General features: G+C 41.1%; 1 protein-coding gene across 2 annotated transcripts in view; it reads left to right on the top strand.

Annotated features, from left to right (window-relative positions):
- The window catches only part of LOC109559708 (scavenger receptor cysteine-rich type 1 protein M130), a 36,347-nt gene that overhangs the window by 1,884 nt on the left and 11,836 nt on the right, over positions 1–22,627 (top strand). The window contains exons 3-10 of one of the 2 annotated variants that reach the window (XM_019961635.2): positions 1,106–1,426; positions 3,553–3,873; positions 6,563–6,883; positions 7,312–7,632; positions 19,442–19,756; positions 19,854–20,168; positions 21,427–21,519; positions 21,601–21,915. In XM_019961635.2, coding sequence (XP_019817194.1) covers positions 1,106–1,426; positions 3,553–3,873; positions 6,563–6,883; positions 7,312–7,632; positions 19,442–19,756; positions 19,854–20,168; positions 21,427–21,519; positions 21,601–21,915 — 2,322 coding nt within the window. Of the gene's footprint in view, positions 1–1,105; positions 1,427–1,491; positions 2,560–3,552; positions 3,874–6,562; positions 6,884–7,311; positions 7,633–19,441; positions 19,757–19,853; positions 20,169–21,426; positions 21,520–21,600; positions 21,916–22,627 lie in introns of those variants that run through there. The other variant, XM_070788645.1, reaches the window with a different exon arrangement.

Raw genomic sequence — 22,627 nt, forward strand, 5'->3', positions numbered from 1 at the left:
TGTCTAACTAAAATATAGGGAACAATGCAGAGGAGGAGAAACGTCAGAACTGTTGGGATGAGGGAATTTTAGGAACACTTTGAAAACTCAAATGCCAAAATTTATCTTAAAATGTGTTCAGGGAAGCCAGATATAGATCAAGAACCACAGGTTTCTATGTTAGCTAAAATAATCACAAGGCGGTAGCTAAGACCCTTGGAAGGAGTAGGGGAGAGGGGATTTTTTATGGTAGAAGATAATAGGAAAATATCTCCATTTCAGTTTCCGTTTGGGTAGCTAAGTTCAGTAGATTTCAACTAGCATTTTAAGAATTTATGATATTTCCATATGTAAAATAGATGACCAGTGCAAGTTAGATGCGTGAAGCAGGGCACTCAAAGCCAGTGCTCAGGGACAACCCAGAGGGATGGGGTGGGGAGGGAGGTGGGAAGGGGTTTCAGGATGGGGGTACACAAGTACACCCGTGGCAGATTCATATCGATGTATGGCAAAATGACCACAATAGTGTAAAGTAATTAGCCTCCAATTAAAATTAAAAAATTAATTTAAAAAATTCATGGTATTTTGCATACATGTGTGAAATAGTTACTGAATTCCCAATAATCAGTCTTTCATTTTCACTATTAGCCTTCTTTCCACTAACTTACATAGCTTATCCCTATAAAATTTTGTAATATCTTATTTTTATGGTAAACTATCCATAGGATTATATACATTGATTTTATAAAGAATCTCAGCCATAAAATAAAGACACCATTGGAGAAACTTACATAGCTTATCCCTATAAAATTTTGTAATATCTTATTTTTATGGTAAACTATCCATAGGATTATATACATCGATTTTATAAAGAATCTCAGCCATAAAATAAAGACACCATATGGTATTGAATTACCCAGCTTTACTGCTTCTGTGTCATGGCTTCATTTGAAGCCTGTGACACTGATGTTTGGTTTTGAATTCCTATGAAATGACAGTCTCCTACTGTAACACAGATAGGTTCAGAAATGTTTCTCAAAACTGGCTTTGAAAAATAAGTAATCTAAGGAATAATCATTTTACTTGCTTTTGGATCTTGACCAATTGCTGCCTTTACCTGTTCCAGGGGGAACAGACAAGGAACTGAGGCTGGTAGCTGGTCAAACCAAGTGTTCTGGGAGAGTGGAGGTGAAAGTCCAGGAAGAGTGGGGAACTGTGTGCAACACCGGCTGGGACTTGGCTGCCGTCTCTGTCGTTTGTAAGCAGCTGGGATGTCCGTCTGTCATCAAAGCCACAGGATGGACCAATTCCAGTGCAGGCACTGGGCGCATTTGGATGGATCATGTGTCTTGTCGAGGCAATGAATCAGCTCTCTGGGACTGCAAACATGAGGGGTGGGGAAAGCATAACTGTACTCACCAACAGGATGTAGGAGTCACCTGCTCAGGTAAGACTTGTGTAAGTCAAACCTTGACATGAAATGCTTGGTGGGAAAAAACCTTATAGATGGGTTAAAAATGAAAAGGCCAGTTTTCTGTAAGTAATCTAGGTATAAAATGATCCAGGTATGAAGAGGGCCCAATTCATTGTTACAGACCAGAAAATGTATGACAAGACCCATATTAAAAAAAAAAAATCAAAAGAGATTCTGAATATTACAGTCAATGAGGAAGTGCTTAGCTTCAATTTTATATTAAGTAATCCTACTGTAACATTCTGTGCTCAGTTGCTTAATCATGTATGACTCTTTGTGACCCCAGGGACTGCAGCCTGTCAGGCTCCACTGTCCATGGAATTTTCTAGGAAAGAATACTGGAGTGGGTTGCCATTTCCTAAATCATATCTAACTTGATTCCTTGTCCCCTTTCCCCATAAAATGCTGCTTTCGTGTATTGGCTCATAAATCATGACAGTTTGCCCATTAACTGATAATCAATTTACCAAGTCAAGAAGTAAATACTCCTAGCACTAATCTGTTTTGTTGGAGGAAGGATATTTTGCAAGGTAGAATTGCTTTTTCCACTGTGCAATGCTATTCATTCCATTTACATGGTAGTTTTAATTTATAAAATATTTCATAAGTTTCGTCTCACTTGCTATTATGATAACCCAGACCTTTCTGCAGACAAAACCCAAGGTCATGTTTCTGATCCAGTTCAGATTCCTGAGCTTCCAATTTCTCTTTGCTCATGTCATTGAACTTTAGGCAATCCTCTCACCGCCCAGCCTTTCTGTTAGAGACCATCTCCTCCATAGGACTGATTTCAGAAAGGATTAATCTCTATCCAGGCTTCCCTGACGGCTTAGTGGTAAAGAAGCTGCCTGCCAATGCAAGAGACATGGATTTGATCCCTCGGGAAGTTCCCCTGGAGAAGGAAATGGCAACGCACTACAGTATTCTTGCCTGGGAAATCCCAGGGACAGAGAAGTCGAGCGGGCTACAGTCCATGGGGTCACAAAGAGTCGGACACAACGTAGTGATTAAACAACAACAGCAATCTTTACCCAGGCTCTGCGGTTTCATGGGAGTAACTAGTATCTAGACAACTCCTCAACTACTCCTTAATGCTATTATTTTGAGTAAGTTGTAAATCTTTCTAAACTTCAGCTTCTGAATAGTCAATAATATAACACATGTAAAGCTACCGGTACACTGACATGTAGGTCATAGGTGCTAAACATTAGCATTGGTTTCCTCATGGCTCACTGCTTCTCATTATCTAGACAACTCATTTCTCTTTCTTCTTCCTTCTCTTTCTCTGTTCTCCTCTTCCTTTCTCTTCTTTCTTTTCTTGTTGTCTTTCATTGTTAATCATTTTGCAGGGAAAGATAAGAAGTAATAATTGTAAGAGCTACATCAAGCATCTACAGTGAAGTTAAAAATCATAATAAATCTTGCCAGGCTCTTACTATTAATTATTGCTGTTGATGGTATTGACCATTTAAGCTAAGACCTCACTGTAGTACTTTTACCTCCTGTGTTCTGTTTTTCATAACTTTGCATAAGGATCCTTTATATAAGGACGATGTCAATCAAATTTAGTTTTTGAACATTATACACCTAAAGCTTCAACTTGTGCATAATAATAGAAAGGAATGAGTAGTCAGGGACTCACGAGTTTCATGAGGTTTCCAAGTTCATATTTCTAAGGTTTCAGAGTCCATATTTCTGAGATTCTCCACCCTGATCAATGCTCAATTCTCAGAGCATCTACTTCTTGGAAATTCTGTTATCATCACATGCATAACAGTAAAGAGGGTAGACTTTTTTCTACTATTTATTTCTACATAGACATGTTTACTATGTCTTAGTAATAGAGGGAAACAAAGCAAAAAGTAAATTTTAATCCATAAAAGATTTTTTTGGGGGGTCAGTTGATACAGATGAAAGTCCTAATCATTAGTTAATTTTCAAAGATCAAAATCTTTCAACATGTGAACTGGAGCAGCATCCACAACGAGGCATCATTTTTAAGGACAGCAGCAAGTCTCAAGAGACCAGAGGAATACTATTCTCTAAGATCACTTCAGAATAAATATCACTTCTGAATTCTTGCCTTTTCTCTGCTCTAGATGGATCTGATTTGGAGATGAGGCTGATGAATGGAGGAAACCGGTGCTCAGGAAGAATAGAGATCAAATTCCAGGGCCAGTGGGGAACAGTGTGTGACGATAACTTCAACTTGGATCACGCTTCTGTGGTTTGTAAACAGCTTGGATGTGGAAGTGCTGTCAGTTTCTCTGGCTCAGCTAATTTTGGAGAAGGGTCTGGGCCAATCTGGTTTGATGATCTGGTATGCCATGGAAATGAGTCAGCTCTCTGGAACTGCAGACACGAAGGATGGGGAAAGCACAACTGTGATCACGCTGAAGATGCCGGAGTGATTTGCTTAGGTAAGGACTGCTCTGGGTTTGTTCCGTTCTCTCTGAGAGGACAAAAATGGGGGTAAAAGTCTCAAAGGTTTGAACTCTTAAAAACATAATGAAATGTGCTTCTTTTTTTTTTCTCTTATTATTAAAAAGAATTTTTTTAAATTGGAGTATAGTTGCTTTACAATGTTGTGTTATTTTTTTCCTGTACAACATGCAGATGACCAAGAAGTACATGAAAAGATACTCAATGTCACTAATTAGTAGAGAAATGCAAATGAAAACTACAATGAGGAAAGTCTTCTTTTATTGCCTCATTATTAACAATTTCAGGATGCAGTTCTGATACTTGTGGGTTTTTGTTGTTGTTGTTGTTGTTGTTATTGTTCAGTCACTTAGTTGTGTCTGACTCTTTTGTACCTCCATGCACTGTAGCCCACCAGGCTCCTCTATCTATGGAATTCTTCAGGCAAGAATACTGGAGTGGGTTCCCATTTCCATCTCCAGGGGATCTTCAAGCCTAGAGATGGAACCTGAGTCTCCCGCAAATTCTTTACCACTGAGCCATGGGGAAGCCCGTGAGGAATTTTTCTTTTTTTTTTTTTTAACCATTCACTGAAATTAGGATAAATAGTTTAGGGAGGGAGGATGAGCCATGAAATTGAGATCCAAGTTATGAGGATAGAAGGGAGTATTCAGAGAACAGGCTACTCCCTCACCCCTCCAAAAAAAGAAAGGAAAAGAAACCAGGTTAACTAGAAAATGTTACTTTCTGGATGTTTTAGAAGAAAGTCACCCCTATTATTATCCTCTACCTATAAAATCCTCCTCTTTAGCCACATTGACCCACCCTTCATCAAACTATTAGTTTAAATTCACAGAATCAAATGATTTAAAAAACTGGGTATCTATTAAAATCTAATTTACGCTAATACTACACTGTGAGCAGGCATTGTGTCTTTCTAGGGACTTTCACGTTCCATCCTTTATTAAGGTCTGGGACATGGTTTTGTGTGTACAAAAATGTCACTCTCCTTTCTTCAATTGAATGCCTCATTTGAAGACCTAGTAAGCCTTGGACCCCAGGGGATATTTAGGAAATTATAACCAGGGTAAAAATGTTCTTGTATTCACCAGGTTTTATTTTTTTTTTCAAATGAAGGAAATTCAATTCAAACTAGCTTTAAAATAAGGGAATACTGACTCAGAAAACTGGGAAATACAGGAGGTACAGTTAGCTCCATCCATGAATGGATTCAGCACTTAAACAATATCATCAAGGTTCTGGCTCTTCTTTTATTTCTTGAATTGCCCCCCCCTTTTTTTTTGAAACCATGCTGTTTATCTTGTGGGGATCTTAGTTCTCTGACCAAGTATAAAACCTAGGCCCCATGCAGTGGAAGCTCACAGTCCTAACCACTGGACTACCAGGGAATTCCCAAGTTGGCTTTTTTCTTGTTGAACAGTGTGATCATGTACAGTCTGAACCACAAAGAATAGGATTCCTACAGAAAAGATTGGTTTTTTTAGCTGAAGAAAGTGAAAGGGATTTGGGGTAGAAAAAATACAGTATGTACCTTCCGGTTTCCTTTACTCAGGTCTCCAGTCAGCATGTTTCTTCTCAGTGTGTTTGATACATGCTGAGGAATCACAATAAACAGCACTGTGACCAAAAAAAAAAAGAAAGAAACTAAAAGTGCCAGAGGAAAAACCCAATTTATTTATTATAGGATATTACTCAGAATCAAGTGCTAGTCTTTGAGGAGTGTTGATTGGGGGAAAGTGAAAGGAGTAATGATGAAGTCCCTTCTCTCTTTCACTGCTTTTAAACTATGGACATGGTCAGAAAGGGGTCAGGCATGGTAATACAAGCCAAATAGTCTGGGTAGGTAATGCAGTCAGAGCCAAAAGTGAGTGTTAAGTATTGCAGCAAATATATATATATATATATATATATATATATATATATATTTATATTTATATAAGCACCTAGGCATCTGTAAGTATGTATTTAACAGGGAAAAAAAAAAACCCAACAAAAACATCTGTGGTATTTAAACAAGCAGATTCTAGATAAATTTCAGTTCCTTGGCCTCCTGTTAGAAACTCTTCCTGTAATGCATGCTCTCCACAGTGAAAAGTTCTGTCTTCTTTTTTCTTAATTGATTGATTGACCTTTTCCGTTATGATTTATTATAGGATACTGAATATAGTTCTCTGTGCTATACAATAAGACCTTGCTATTTATCCATTTGATATAAAATGGTTTGCATCTGCTAGTCCCAAACTCCTAATTCATAAAAAATCCTGTCTTCTTGTTTTTAAATTGGAGTATGATTGTTTTACAATCTTGTGCTAGTTTCTGCTGCACAACAAAGTGAATCAGCTGTACGTATACATATATCCCCTCCCTCTTGAGCCTCCCTCCCACTCTCATCTTCATCCCAGCCCTCCAGGTCATCACAGAGCACTGATTTGAGCTCCTGTGCTATACCCCAGGTTCACACTAACACTTTTTTCTTGCCTGATCTGCTCCTACTTCCATCTTTAATGATTTTCAGTGGGAATATATCATTATTTTCTCTGTCTCTGCTTATGTCCCCCCACCCCACCCCGCCCCCTGCCTTTTTCTTATCTCATCTCAGGTGGAGCTGTTTAGAGCATCTTCATGCTTGTTTCTTTATCACTGACTGGCTTTGTTTCCCTCTTACAGAGGGAGCTGACCTGAGCCTGAGACTGGTAGATGGAGTCACCAAGTGTTCAGGAAGATTAGAAGTGAGATTCCAAGGAGAATGGGGGACAGTGTGTGATGATGGCTGGGACAGTGATGATGCTGCTGTAGCCTGTCAGCAATTGGGATGTCCGACTGCCATCACTGCCGTCGGTAGAGTCAATGCCAGTGAGGGAACTGGACACATTTGGCTTGACAGTGTTTCCTGCCAAGGACATGAATCTGCTGTCTGGCAGTGCAGACATCACGAATGGGGAAAGCATTACTGCAATCATAACGAAGATGCTGGTGTGACCTGTTCTGGTAAGTTAAAACAAGAAAAACAGAGAAGGAAGGGTTTGTGTTCTTTAGGAGTAGGAATAGGTGTAAGAGGTGAGAGAGAGAGAGAACTAGCTAATGATTTCCTTGTTAGGAATTCTTTTCAGGTATGAGGAATCTTTAACACATTCTTTATTTGACTAGTTTGGAGGGTTGTCTGTCTCTATTTTCTATAAAAATTGTTTCAACTGCTATTAGGGACGACACTTCAAATTCTAAATCTACGAGTTTTGAAACTATAGCCCCATTTCTAACCAAATTCATGGTCTATGCTGCTCTTCTAAAAGCCAGGAAGTAGGTAAGCCAGAATTTCTAGTGTCTCAGTATCTGAGAAGGAACAAGATTGAAAAAAGTACCCTATGGTAGTTAACCGCCATATGTATCTATGGCCTAAGTTTATGTTTCTTTTGCAGATGGATCAGATCTCGAACTGAGACTCAAAGGTGGAGGTAGCCGCTGTGCTGGGACAGTGGAGGTGGAAATTCAGAAACTGATAGGGAAAGTGTGTGACAGAAGCTGGGGACTGAAAGAAGCTGACGTGGTTTGCAAGCAGCTGGGATGTGGATCTGCGCTCAGAACATCCTATCAAGTTTATTCTAAAATTCAGGCAACGAACACATGGCTGTTTTTAAACAACTGCAATGGAAATGAGACTTCTATCTGGGACTGCAAGAACTGGCAATGGGGTGGGCTTAGTTGTGAACACTATCATGAAGCCAAAGTTACTTGCTCAGGTAAGACTTTCAATCAACCTGTAAAGAAGTTGCATTCCAATTTCATTCTTTTATGTGGAGCTGTCCAGTTTTCCCAGCACTATTATTTAAGAGACTATCTTTTCTCCATTGTATATTGTTGTCTCCTTTGTGATAGATTAATTGGCAATAAATGTGTGGATTTATTTCTGGGCTTTCTATCCAGTTCCATTAATCTCTGTGTCTGCTTTTGTCGCAGTACCATGCTGTTTTGATGACTGTAACTTTGTAGTATAGTCTGAAGTTAGACAGCCTGATTCTTCCAGCTTTATTCTTCTTTCTCAAGATTATTTTGGCTATTTGGGATCTGTTGTGCTTCCATACAAATTTAAAATTTATTACTTAATTCTGTAAAAAATGCCATCAGTAATTTGATAGGGATTGCATTGAATCTGTAGATTGCCTTGGGACTATGGTCATTTTAACCATATTTAACCAAACTTATTCTTCCAGTCTAAGAACAAAATATATCTTTCCATTTCTTTCATCAGTGTCTTGTAGTTTTCCGAGTGCAGGGCTCTTGCCTTCTTAGGTAGGTTTATTCCTAGGTATGCTATTCTTTTTTAATGTATGTATGTATGTATATGCTCAGTTGTTCAGTCATGTCTGATTCTTTGCAGGCCCATGGACTGTACCCTTCCATGCTCCTATGTCCATGGAATTTTCCAGGCAAGAATACTGGAGTGGGTTGTCATTTCCTACTCCAGGGGATCTTCTTGATCCAAGATCAAAACTGTGCCTCTTGTGTCTCCTGCATTGGCAGGTGGATTCTTTTTGACTAACATCATCTGGGAAGCCCTTTAGATGTGATAGTAAATGGAACTGTTTCTTTAATTTCCCTTTCTGATAGCTCATTGTTAGTATATAGAAAGGCAACAGATTTCTGTATTTTCATTCTGTATCCTGCAACTTCACCAAATTCACTGATGAACTCTAGTAGTTTTTTGGTAGTGACTTTAGGATTTTCTAAGCACAGTGTCATCTTGTCTGCAAACAGAGACAGCATTACTTCTTCCGTTCTAGTTTGGATTCCTTCTATTTCTTCTCCTTGTCTAAATTGCTGTGGATAGAACTTTAGATATTATGTCAAATAAAAATGGCAAGAGTGGGCATCCTTGCCTTGTTCCTGATCTTAGAGAAAATGCATTCAGCTTTTTCACCATTGCATATGATATTAGGTAAATTGCCTATATACTATATATATAAAGATATTATAAAATCTATATAAACAATAGAATGGAAAGGACTAGAGATTTCTTCAAGAAAACTAGAGATACCAATGGAACATTTCATGCAAAGATGGGCACAATAAAGACAGAAATGGTATGGACCTAATAGAAGCAGAAGATATTAAGAAGAGGTGGCAAGAATACACAGAAAAACTATACAAAAAAGATCTTCATGATCCAGTTAACCATGATGATGTGATTGCTCACCTAGAGCCAGACATCCTGGAATGTGAAGTCAAGTGGGCCTTAGGAAGCATCACTACAAACAAAGCTAGTGGAGGTGATGGAATTCCAGTTGAGCTATTTCAAATCCTGGAAGATGATGCTGTGAAAGTGCTGCACTCAATATGCCAGCAAAGTTGGAAAACTCAGCAGTGGCCACAGGACTGGAAAAGGTCAGTTTTCATTCCAATCCCAAAGAAGGGCAATGCCAAAGAGTGTTCAAACCACCACACAGTTGCACTCCTCTCACACACTAGCAAAGTAATGCTCAAAATTTTCCAAGCCAGGCTTCAACAGTACATGAACCACGAACTTGCCGATGTTCAAGCTGGGTTTAGAAAAGGTAGAGGAACCAGAGATCAAATTGCCAACATCTGCTGGATCATAGAAAAAGCAAGAGAATTCCAGAAAAATGTCTACTTCTGCTTTATTGATTATGCCAAATCATAATCATAAAAACTGTGTGGATCACAACACACTGGAAAATTCTTCAAGATATGGCAATACCAGAGCATCGTACCTGCCTCCTGAGAAAAATCTGTATGCAGGTCAAGAAGCAACAAGTAGAGCTGGACATGGAACAACAGACTTGTTCCGAATTGGGAAAGGAGTACATCAAGGCTGTATATTGTCACCCTGCTTATTTAACTTATATGCAGAGTACATCATGCAAAATGCTGGGCTGGATGAAGCACAAGCTGGAATCAAGATTGCTGGGAGAAATATCAATATTCTCAGATATGCAGATGACACCACCCTTATGGCAGAAAGTGAAGAGGAACTAAGAGCCTCTTGATGAAAGAGGAGAGTGAAAAGGCTGGCTTAAAACTCAACATTAAAAAAACTAAGACCATGGCATCCAGTCCCATCACTTCATGGCAAATAGATGGGGAAACAATGGAAACAGTGAGAGACTTTCCTTTCTTGGGCTCTAAAATCATTGCACATGGTGACTGCAGCCATGAAACTCCTTGGAAGAAAAGCTATGACCAACCTAGATAGCATATTCAAAAGCAGAGACATTACTTTGCCAACAAAGGTCTGTCTAGTCAAGGCTATGGTTTTTCCAGTAGTCATGTATGGATGTGAGAGTTGGACTATAAAGAAAGATGAGTGCCAAAGAATCGATGCTTTTCAACTGTGGTGTTGGGAGAAGACTCTTGAGAGTCCCTTGGACTGCAAGGAGATCCAACCAGTTCATCCTAAAGCAAATCAGTCCTGAATATTCATTGGAAAGACTGATGCTGAAGCTGAAACTCCAATATCTTGGCCACCTGATGCAAAGAGCTGACTCATTTGAAAAGACCCTGATGTTGGGAAAGATTGAAGGCAGGAGAAGAAGAGGATGACAGAAGATGAGCTGGTTGGATGGCATTACCGACTGAATGGACATGAGTTTGAGCAAGCTCCAAGAGTTGGTGATTGTCAGGGAAGCTTGATGTGCTGTAGTCCATGGGTTTGCAAAGAGTCGGACATGACTTAGTGGCTGAACTGAACTGAACTGAGATTGCCTATCTGCACTTCACTGTTCTTATTTTGGGGTTTTGTCTTGTTCCTTGTTTGGAACATGTTCCTCTGTTGCCTCATTTTGCCTGATTTGCTATTTTCAGTTTTATGTAGGTGGTAGGTTGGTGACATTTCCCAACCTTGGAGAAATTACCTTCTATGGGAAATGTTCTATGCTCCCAGCAGCATACTCCCCTCTGGTTACCAGAGCTATGTGCTCTAGTTTGCCCCATACGTTAACAGCACAAGTCCTTCTATTGTGGTTGGCTGACTACTGTTAGTGGTCTGGTAGGCATGGCTGGGCCCTAGTCTGGTTGTTTGCTAGACTCGGCCTTGTGCAAAAGCTGCCAGTCACTGCTTGGTGGGACTGGGTCATGGGGTAGCTGGTTGCAGACACCAGGAGTATTTCAGAGCTAGTGCTGTTCTACTTGTGGTTTGAACCAAGTTTTACAGTGAGTGTGGGGGAGACAGTGTTCCCAGATCTAGTGAAAGCCTGCTGGTGAGTAGAGCTGGTTCCTGGGGCAGCTGGCTGAGAGGTCCAACCTGTCTCAGAGTTGGTGTCCATCTGCTTGTTGGTAGGGCCAATGCCCAAAGGATTTTAGGGTTGGAGTTCACCTACTGGTGCATGAAGCCATGTCCTGGGGCTAGTGCCAGTCCAGTGGTAGACAGAGTCAGCTCCTGGGGTCCCCTGCTGCAGGGCCCAGGAATCCCAGAGCTGGTGTTGGCCTGCTGGTGGACAGGGCCAGGGCCCAGGGAATGCTGGTTGTAGGGTTGCACTGGTCCTGGGGCTGGGATCTCTGGGAGATAAGACTTGTCCCAGGGTTAGCACTAGCCCTGTTGGGTAGAGCTGGGTCCTGGGATTTCTGGCTGCAGAGCCCAGGGTCCTGGAGCCTAAATTGGTCAGCTGGTGGGCAGGGCCAATGCCCAGGGTGTCCCTAGGCTAATGTCAGCTCACCGGAGTATGGGGGTGGTGAAACTGGGGCTCTGGCTTCAGGTCCCAGGGGGTCCCTGTGCTAGTGCCGGTTTCCTGGTATGTGGGGCTGAGTCCTGGCCCTCTAGTGGGCACTGCCATGTCCCAGGGTGTCTGTGGGCTCAGGGAGTCTCAAGGCAGCTAACAGAGGACAGTGGTAGGGGTGTGCATCCCTGCCTGTTTAGTTTCTTGGCCTCAGGTGTCCCACTTCTGGTACTGACAGGCTGGTGACTGGGTCTGGGTCTTGGTGCTAATAAGCTAAAGGGAGGATTCCAAAATGACTTCTTCTAATACCAGTGTCCTCGTGGTAGAAGGAGCTCCCCAAAATGGCTGCTGTCAGTATCTGGGTCCCCAGGTCCCCACGTGATGAGTTCCATCACATCCCACCTCTCCAGAAGACTTTCCAAGATCAGCAGGTGGGTCTGGCCCAGGCTTCTTTCAAATTGACTGCTTCTGCCCTGGGTCCCAGAGTGGGTGGGATTTTGTGTGTGTCCCTTAAGAGAGGAGTCTCTATTTCCCACAGCCCTCTGGCTCTCCCAAAAGTAAGCCCTGCTGGCTTTCAAAGTCAAACGTCCTGGGAGCTTATCTTCCTGGTGCAGCACCACTGGTTGGGGAATTCCTTGATCCTTGGGGAGAACCTCTGCAACTGCAATTATCTTCTTATTTGGTGGTCGCGTACCTGGGTCTATGGGCCTTGACTATACTGTGCCCTGCCCCTCCTGCTTGTCTTGTTGTGATTCTTTCTTTATACCTTTAGTTGTAGAAGATCTTCTCTGCTAGACTTTGGTCTTTCTCGTAAGCAGTTGTTACTTTGGTGTGCTCGTGTGAAGAGATGACTCAGGATCCTCCTCCTCTGTCATCTTGGCTGTGCCTTCTGAACATTTTTATGTATTTCATGCAACTTCTTTAAAAAACTCAAAAGTGGTCTGTGATTGGCTAGTCTTGTGGACAATCCCTAGCATTTTATGTTAATCACTTGTTGATAAATGATGCCTTTTTAACAACAAGGTGTTCACCAAGACACACCTAGAGCTGTTCTTCCAAAGTAATTATCATATCCTACTGGACAAGAGGGCTTTCCTGGTGGCTCAGTGGTAGGTAAAGAATCTGCCTACCAATGCAGGACACAGAGGTTCAATCTCCGGGTTGGGACAATCCCCTGGAGAAGGAAATGGCAACCCACTCTACTATTCTTGCCAGGGAAATCTCATGGACAAAGGAGCCTGGTGGCTACAGTCCATGGGGTTGCAAAGAATTGGATATGATTTAACGACTAAACAACAACTGGACAAGAACAATGAGTTGCCCTGTAGGTGAGGGAGTGTGGTGAGCCAATCTGATGGACCAGGTTCTGCCCTCTGAGAAGCTGCTGTCTGTGCTCTGTCCTTCATGTGCCCAGGTGCTCTTCTCAGAGCAGTACTTCCTAGTGCGTTGTTCCCATCATCAGCTCTGTGTTCAGTTTCGAGAGTATATCCATCCAGAGGCTGCACACCTTTCACAACCCACTTCATGCTGATGCTGATTTAGGGACCCTTGGGTTGCTTTAGGGTTGAGTATTCATTAACTGATATCAGTCACCCTCAAATTCAGCAAAATATTCTCTTCAGACTTAGTAGATTTCTTGCCTATTTGCTTTAACCCAATGTCATGTGAAAATAACCACCATCAAAGAATAAATTACATATTTTGATCTATCCTGTGATCAGACCCTTCCTCTCAATTTATTGGCCACTGCCCTAAGGTCATTTGAAACCATGGGTTTGAGAGGGAAGGCAAGACGTAAATCCTATCTTTGCTGGTAGGCTCATTGTCTTTATATGCAGAGCATCAATTTTATTTTCTGCTAAATCTGAAGTTTTATCACCATCTTAATTTAGGGGACAGGATACTAAGGTTTTTTTTTTTTTTTTTTTTTTTCAATTCTGTAAGTTTCAAATTATAGGACTCTCAATTAACTATATCTAATAGCTGCAGGCAGCTTTCCTGGTGGCTCAGCAGTAAATAATCAGCTTCCAATGCAGGAGATGCAAGAAACTCAGGTGCTATCCCTGGGTCGAGAAGAGCCCCTAGAGGAGGGCACGGCAACTGTCTCCAGTATTTTTGCCTGGAGAATCCCATGGACAGAGGAGCTGGGGGGGCTATGTCCATGGGGTCATGGAGTCAGACACAACTGAATGCAGTAGCTGCAGGCAGAGGATGTCTCCCTCACAAAATTAGTATTTTTCCTTCCACTTCTTCTTGTAATCTACTGGCTTCTAGTCTCAGCCCATCTCTCTCCTAAATGTTAAAAGTGGCAAGGAGGATTTTTTTTCTTTTTTTATATACTTTCCCTTTTTTACACTTTTCCCAATATGTTATCCATTTTTCATCTTTAGTGAATATATAATTTTCTTTTCAGTGTGATATCTGTCCAGATATTTTACCATGGATAACAATACTTATTAGCTTTCCAGCCTACAATATCTATGTCATCAGTATATTATAGCCATGAATTCCATCCAACAACATCCAAAATTTAGGTTTTATTACTAGAGTACCTTATTTGTGATAACCCGTTCTAAATTATATAGGATTCTATTGGTGGTTTAGTTGCTAGGTCGTGTCTGACTCTTGCGACTCAATGGACTGTAGCTTGCCAGGCTCCTCTGTCCATGGGCTTTCCCAGACAAGAATATTGGAGTGGGTTGCCATTTCCTTCTCCAGCAGATCTTCTTGATCCAGGGATCGAACCTAGGTCTCCTGCATTACAGGTAGATTCTTTACTGTCTGAGCCACCAGGGAAGCCCAGGATTCTATTTAGCTGCATATAATAAAAATCCCAAATAGTATAAATTTGCAACTTAACATGGGTTCCCTCCCTTTACAAAATCATATTTTTGTTTGCTATCTGCCATATGTGCACTTTGCTTTCTTTTGTAAACTCTCTTGTTATATTTCTGTAGCATTTGAAACCCTTCTACTAATTTTTGGGCCAAGACTTTAGCTCTGTCCTTGTTTTTCTAAAAATAGAGTTTGTAATTTTATTTTTTGATTTACTTGATTCTTTCAGAAGATTTTCAGGAAAAAAATGATGGAAATACCATCTCTGTGTCTGTCAAGTTCAAACTACGAATTCCATAGTCTGTTTAAATTCTTAGACTTTTATAAAGCATAAGGCATTGTGGTTGATAGGGGCCAGAAAAACTCAGTAAAGCAGGAAGACTAGAAATACAAAGCAACCGTTTACCCCTGAATTGTAGTTTAGACAAGATAGCTACAAAGATGTCTAAGAGTTTTGGGCACGAAATTGCTCTGAATCCCAGACATTTTGTTTGTGATGACTGTATAGGTGCTGTAGAGCACTTTTGAATGTAATAACTTGTTCATTTGAATTTGTTTTATTTTACTAAAACCTGAAAGATAATTTTGAGATTAGAATGAGCTATACTTTTTCGGAGTCTGGAAAGGAATAAATGATGAAAACGCATTAGTGCTTCTTTAAACTGTATTGTATCTATTACCAAACAAGATGAAATACCTCTAATTATTTCTTATATTTGTTCTTCATTTCTTCAGAAAGAAATAAATATAGATTTAGTTACTGATGTTAGGAAAAGTTTAATTTATTGATTAAAAGGGCTAAATCCAGGCACAAAAATTCAGTTAATGGCTTTTATGTTAAAATGCAGTCATAGCACAGATGTGGAGACTGGACTTGTGGACACAGGGTGTGAAGGAGAGGGTGGGATGAATTGAGAGAGTAGCATTAACATGTATACACTACCATGTATAAAATAGATAGCTGGTGGGAAGCTGCTGTACAGTGCAGGGAGCTCAGCCCAGTGCTCTGTGTTGACCTGGAGGGGTGGGATGGGGGTTGGGGTGGGAGGAAGGTTTAAGGGGGAGGGGATATGTATGTGTATATATGTATATATATATACACACACACACACACTTATAGCTGATTTATGTTGTGTACAGCAGAAACTAATACAACATTGTAAAACAATTATACTCCAATTTAAAAATACATTTCAAAAAATGCAGTCATAGGATTAACAGGAAAAAAAAATCCCTTAAAGAAGTAAATTATCAATATTCTAACCATGTACTCAGAGTAAATGGTATAAGGAAGCCATTCTGTGGTATAGACTAATGTGTTACTAGCAGACTTAATGAAATAAAGCTGAGGATGGAGTCTCCAAGTAATTTCTAGAAGAAGGATTTTTCTTTTGCCTTGGACTCAAATATTTTAGGACTAAGGAAATAGGAGGATATCTATTTGTTTTGCTTTTTTGAGGGGGAAGTTGTTTTTCACTGGTTGTATTTTATTTGTTCAAGATCAGTCTAGAGAGAGCAAGAGGTTAAAAGAAAAAATCTAAGAAACTGTTTTTATCCAAAGACTTAGGTCTGTCCAAAAGTGGAATAGGATCATATGAATAAGAGTTAATGATATCTTAGAGTAATTTCATTCTCAAATAATGATTCAACAAGATTAAACTCAACTCCAGTCACTGTGTTGTAGAGGTATTATTTGCTGTAAAGTCTTAGCTCTGTTTAAAAAGCAACGTGTTATTCAACTCAAATTTGGATGGAACTTGCTTCAAACATATTGAATGGATAAGTGGTGAAATTTTTGCACAGCTGAGTTATTCTGTATTGCTATGATAGAGAATATCATCAGATCTAGAACATTTTAGGAAATTGGCAAGGGCTGATGGTATATCTGTGTCATGCTGATAGTAATGTCAAGGGATCTTAAGAATTAGTGATATTTAAAAAAAGGAGTAGTCATGTTTGACAGCAGGCATCTCTAAAAGACTTACGCCTTTTAGAAAGTCCAATTCCATATGCCTCTTCTTTCTTTCCTCTCTTTTAAGATGAATTAAAGAAAATACTTTGTATCTTCTGTGTAACTTGAATTACCTCCTAGTTGCTGAGAGTTGGACACAACTTCGAGACTGAACAACAAATGTTAAAAGAAGCTCTTAATTATCTTGATGAGTGGCTTCAACCTAGTGAAGCATGCCCTTAAAGCCTGAGCTCCATTTTTTCAGCTGTATAGCCTGTGTGTCTTTTCTTTACCTTTTAAAATCCAGCCATACTAAATTATTCATAATCCCTCAATTAGACCATCCTGTCTCATGATTGTATTCTTTAAATGCCATATCACATATCATTTACTTGGCAAACTTCTCATCTTTTTTCAAAGCTCAGTTCAGATTTATGGTACTCTTTATAGTTTTCTCCGGAGAAGGCAATGGCACCCCACTCCAGTACTCTTGCTTGGAAAATCCCATGGATGGAGGAGCCTGTTAGGCTGCAATCCATGCGGTCGCTAAGAGTCGGACATGACTGAGCGACATCACTTTCACTTTTCACTTTCATGCATTGGAGAAGGAAATGGCAGCCCACTCCAGTGTTCTTGCCTGGAGAATCCCAGGAACGGGGGAGCCTGGTGGCCTGCCGTCTATGGGGTTGCACAGAGTTGGAAACGACTGAAGTGACTTAGCATAGCATAGCATAGCATAGTTTTCTCCAGGCAAGAACACTGGAGTGGGTTGCCATTTCCTTCTCCAATGCATGAAAGTGAAAAGTGAAAGGGAAGTCACTCAGTTGTTTCCAACTCTTAGCAACCGCATGGACTACAGCCTACCAGGCTCCTCCATCCATGGGATTTTCCAGGCAAGAGTACTGGAGTGGGGTGCCATTGCCTTCTCTGATAGTTTTCTTACAAAGGCCCAAATATAACTGATAACTCCTTCCTTAGTTTTGTATCTAAAACATGTATCTCGTTTTGGACTCATTACATGAACATGTATATCTTCTACTAAATTATGTGTTCTTGAAGGAGAGAGAAATCAGTGAAAAATTGAGCATCCTTGAAAGAAGTAACTTTGTCCCCCAAACATAAGTTTGGGAAATATAAGTAGAGCAAAAAGTGTCTGCAGAGACACAGAAGCTTGAAAAAGCATCTTTAGGCTGGGGTAACAAGTATGTTTGGCAGAGTAATAGATGTTAAGGCTTTTAAAGTAACATCATAGAGTTTTTTCGAGTATGCTAAAATAATGCTTATTATGTCTCCTTAATTTGAATAAATGAGTGCTATTGGGGAAGCTGCCAAAGTTTTCTGCTACAATTTCCTCAAAAAAAAAAAAAAAATGGTGGTAATAATATCTACTCCTTCATGGGAATTGCACAGCAAGTGATCAATGTATGTTAGCTACTATGGTTATGATTATTATTAGTAGTACTAGAATTATCTATCCTTACTGATAGACTGAACTCTGTGATAGATTTTTTAGCCCATCCAAATGCCTAAAACATTGTAAGTGCTTAATAATATTTGTTGAAAAGATGAATTATTGTATACACAGTAAAGAAACATTGACTTCTCTTAGACAGAAATTATGTGAAAATATTTGAAATTTAATATTTGTGGTCATGACATAAATTTATTGGAAAGAGGACTTAAAGGCAAGGAGACCACTTTGGAAGCTATTGCAAAAGTCTACATGAAGTATGGTGACAAATTACATCAAAGTAGTAGCAGTAAGTATGGAGAAAAAATATGCTGGAGAGTCAGTCAGCTGGTGCAGGTGGCTTTCACATGTGCAGTGTGTTGTGAGGGTCAAGAGTCTAGGCTCTATAGTACACTGCCTGGCTTCAAACCCTGTCCCTTCATTAACCTGCTGCGTGACCTTAGCAAATTACTTCACTTCTGTGCATTTTAGTTTCCTTGTCTTAATAATTATACCCTAAGGCAACAATAAGGATGAAATAGTGATTGCTAAATAAATACTAAGATGCCATATTTGTTGTTGTTTAGTTGCTAAGTTGTGTCTAACTCTTTATGACCCTAGGGACTGTAGCCTGCTAGACTCCTCTGTCCATGGGATTTCTCAGGCAGAATACTCGAGTGGCTTGCCATTTCCTTCTCCAGGGAATCTTCCCGACCCAGGGATTGAACCTGGGTCTGCTGCTGGGTCTCCAGGCAGATTCTTTACCACTGAGCCTCCAGGGAAGCCCAAAATGCCACATACAAATATACATATATAGTAGGTGTTCACTTAATCTTCATTGCTATCATTATTATCATTATTTCTGAGGAGATAAACACAGGGGTTCAATTTCAGATGGTTCTAATTTGGTCCTGGATACCATTAATTGAATAAAGACTATGGTGGCCTTGTCAGTGCATAATTCATTCAATTTGGAACACCTTAAGTTCGAGATGTCCAAATAGATCTGCTTATGACTATACATTTAAAGAGAAATGTATAGATGAAAACATATTTACTGGCAGTTGAGAGAAAATGCCCACTGAGGAGATGAGAAAGCTGAGGACTGAACTTTGATTGGGGAACACATGACAGGTTCTGATAAAGCACCGACAGGCAAGAAGGAGGAGAAAACAGGGGGAAAAGAGTGTCTCATGTATCAAGTATGAGAGATATCAAAGAATAAGTCTGTTTTTCATTTTGGAAATAGGAAGTAGATATATTAAAAGTCTTTACCTAGAACCACTTGAAACGGTTGGGGCAGACTCCAGATTGCGGTGGGTGCATATAGTGATAAAATGTAGAGAGAATGAACACACATTATCTGTGGGCTACAAAGTGATGGATAATACAGGCAAAATACTGAAAGGATAGAGTAATCATGCTCCAGAAATTATGGGTTCTATGAAGCAAAGTTCCAGAATTATCTGATAGGGTAGTCCGGTGAAGGATGGGGAGGTCTGGAAATTGTTAAGCCCAACTCCAGGCAGAAAATCCAAGAGCAATGAATGGCTTCCTTTTCTCACTTTTGACTCCCTGACTCACTCCCAGCAGGAGGGAAGATCTTGGAATCATGTTCTTTCTCACAAAATATTATTTTTCAGCCCACAGGGAACCCAGACTAGTCGGAGGGGACATTCCTTGCTCCGGTCGTGTTGAAGTGAAACATGGTGACACTTGGGGCACCATCTGTGATTCTGACTTCTCTCTGGAATCGGCCAGCGTGCTATGCAGGGAATTAGAGTGCGGCAGCGTTGTCTCCATCCTGGGGGGAGCTCACTTTGGAGAAGGAAATGGACAGATCTGGGCTGAAGAATTCCAGTGTGAAGGCAACGAGTCCCATCTTTCACTCTGCCCCGTTGCACCCCGCCTGGATGGGACGTGTAGCCACAGCAAGGACATTGGAGTAGTCTGCTCAAGTGAGATCCAGACAACATGTTCATTTTGTCCCCATATTGTGAGGAGGGTAGGGTTAGGTAGTCACAGACATCTTATTAAAGCCCTGTCTCCTTCCAGGATACACAGAAGTTCGCTTGGTGGGTGGCAATACCCCATGTGAAGGAAGAGTGGAGGTCAAGATTCTTGGGACCTGGGGACCTCTCTGCAACTCTCACTGGGACATGGAAGATGCTCATGTTTTGTGCCAGCAGCTTAAATGTGGAGTTGCTGCTTCTATCCCAGGAAGAGCACCTTTTGGGAAAGGAAGTGGGCAGCCCTGGAGACACATGTTCCACTGCACTGGGACAGAACAGCACATGGGTGATTGTCCTGTAACTGCTCTGGGTGCATCGCTGTGTCCTGAAGGGCAAGTGGCCTCTGTAATCTGCTCAGGTAAGAGAATAAAGGGCAGTCAACGAGGAGCCTCTGCCATGGTGGTGTGCCTTAAGAGTGGGTATTAGTGGGGCAGGGGCGGGGGGCAGGGAAGGAGAGTGGGATGAACTGAGAGAGCAGCATTGATGTATATACACTACCATGTGTAAAAGACATAGCTAGTGGGAAGATACTGTTTAACACAGAGAGTTCAGTTCGTTGCTCTGTGATGACCTAGAGGGGTGGGATGGGGGTTGTGGGAGGGAGACTCAAGAGGGAGGGGATATATGTATACTTACAGCTGATTCATGTTGTTGTATAGCAGAAACTAACACAACATTAAAAAACCAATTATACTCCAATATAAATTATCCTATGATAAACCAAAGAGTATTAAAAAAGAATATATATATATATATGTATGTATGTATATATGTATAACTGAATCACTTTGCTGAATTAACAGGAATTAACAACATTGTTAATCAACTATACTTCCAAAAAGGAGTGGGTGTACCTATAGCAAAGAATGGGAGTAAAAGCAAATGATCCTCTTTGAGACATTATGAGAGGTGTACCAGAATATTAACTTCATTTGTCTTTTTAGTGGAAAGTAAACTTGATTTTCATGGACCTCATAGTTACATAGAGCTTATGTGTGTGGGTCAGTCACTCAGTCATGTCTGACTCTTTGCATCTCCATGGACTCTGCCCACCAGGCTCCTTTTTCCATGAGAATCTCCAGACAAGAATACTGGAGTGGGTAGCCATTCCCTTCTCCAGAGGATTTTCCTGATCCAGGGATTGAACCCAGGTCTCCTGCCTTGCAGGCAGATTCATTACCATGTGAGCCATCAGAGAAGCCCATTTAGGACTTACCATGTAACTTCTCAGGCTTCCCAGGTGCTGCCAGTGGTGAAGAACCCAGCTGCCAATGCAGGAGACATAAAAGACACAGGTTTTCCCTGGGTCAGGGAGATCCCCTGGAGGGAGGCATGGCAATCCACTCCACTGTTCTTGCCTGGAGAACCCCATGGATGAGGAGCCTACTGGGCACAGGCCATTGGGTCGCAGAGAGTCAGTCATGACTAAAGTAACTTAGCACAGACACACAGGTGCCTTCTCAGAGGATCTGATTCATTCTTAGCCTGGTTGACCCAGACACCTTTCTCTAAAGCTATGTTTGTCCTGAGTTCATCTATCTAGTATACCAGTTGACCTCCTCTCTTCATTCCATCCTTTTGTATCTCTTGTGATGGATAATGTTTGGTGCTTGCAGGAAATCGGAGTCAGACACTATATCCATGCAATTCATCATCTTCAGATCCAGAAAGCTCCGTTGTTTTGGAAGAGAATGGTGTTCCTTGCATAGGTGAGAATCGGTGACCGAACCATGAGAATAACTTCCAAATCCTCAGAAATGCATTTATCACTGTTTCATTTGCTCTTTCAGGGAGTGGACAGCTCCGCCTGGTGAATGGAGGTGGGCGTTGTGCCGGGAGAATAGAGGTCTATCATGAGGGCTCCTGGGGCACCATCTGTGATGACAGCTGGGACCTGGATGATGCCCACGTGGTGTGCAGGCAGCTGGGCTGCGGTGTGGCCATTAATGCCACAGGTTCTGCTCATTTTGGGGAAGGATCAGGGCCCATCTGGCTGGATGAGGTGAACTGTAATGGAAAAGAACCTCGCATTTCTCAGTGCCGTTCCCATGGCTGGGGGCGGCAGAACTGCAGGCATAAGGAGGATGCAGGAGTTATCTGCTCAGGTGAGTTCTGCAAAATTACAACTGGTTACAGTTTTGGAAGAAATGGCTGAGGTAGGGTGGTGGGTAGGGAGGATATTAATCTGAGCAAACTCCTTGAACTACAGGTTCAGAGGGAACAGTTGTGAGATTCAGGCTGCCAGAAGTGTGGATCTGATGCATTAGTGCTACCTCATGTGCAAAGTGGGCTTCTCTGGTGGCTCAGTCAGTAAAGATGCAAGAAACCTGGGTTTGATCCCTGGGTGGGGAAGTTTCCCTGGAGAAGGGAATGTCTACCCATTCCAATATTCTTGCCTGAAGAATCTCATGGATAGAGGAGCCTGGTGGGCTATAGTCCATGATTGCAGAGTCAGACATGACCGAGTAACTAAGCACACAGACACACACGTGCAAGGTAGTATGTAGTATGATATCAGAAAGAGGAAAACTCAGAAGTGAGTTTGCACGTCATGAAAATGACAGTAAAACTAATAATGAGAAATTCTTTTATAAACATATAGGGTGCTGGATGTTGGTTAAGGATTCAGTGTACCACTGAATGATTACTGTATTAATAAAGTAGATTAAAAATGACAAGAAGAGGACTTCCCTGGTGGTCCAGTGGTTGAAAATATGCCTGCCAGTGTAGGAGACATGGGTTTGATCTCTTATCTGAAAAGATTCCACATCTACAGGGCAACTAAGCCCATGCACCACAACTACTGAGCCCACCCTC

The sequence above is a fragment of the Bos indicus genome, chromosome 5, assembly GCF_029378745.1.
Source record: "Bos indicus isolate NIAB-ARS_2022 breed Sahiwal x Tharparkar chromosome 5, NIAB-ARS_B.indTharparkar_mat_pri_1.0, whole genome shotgun sequence".
In the NCBI taxonomy this organism is placed as follows: Eukaryota; Metazoa; Chordata; class Mammalia; order Artiodactyla; family Bovidae; genus Bos; species Bos indicus.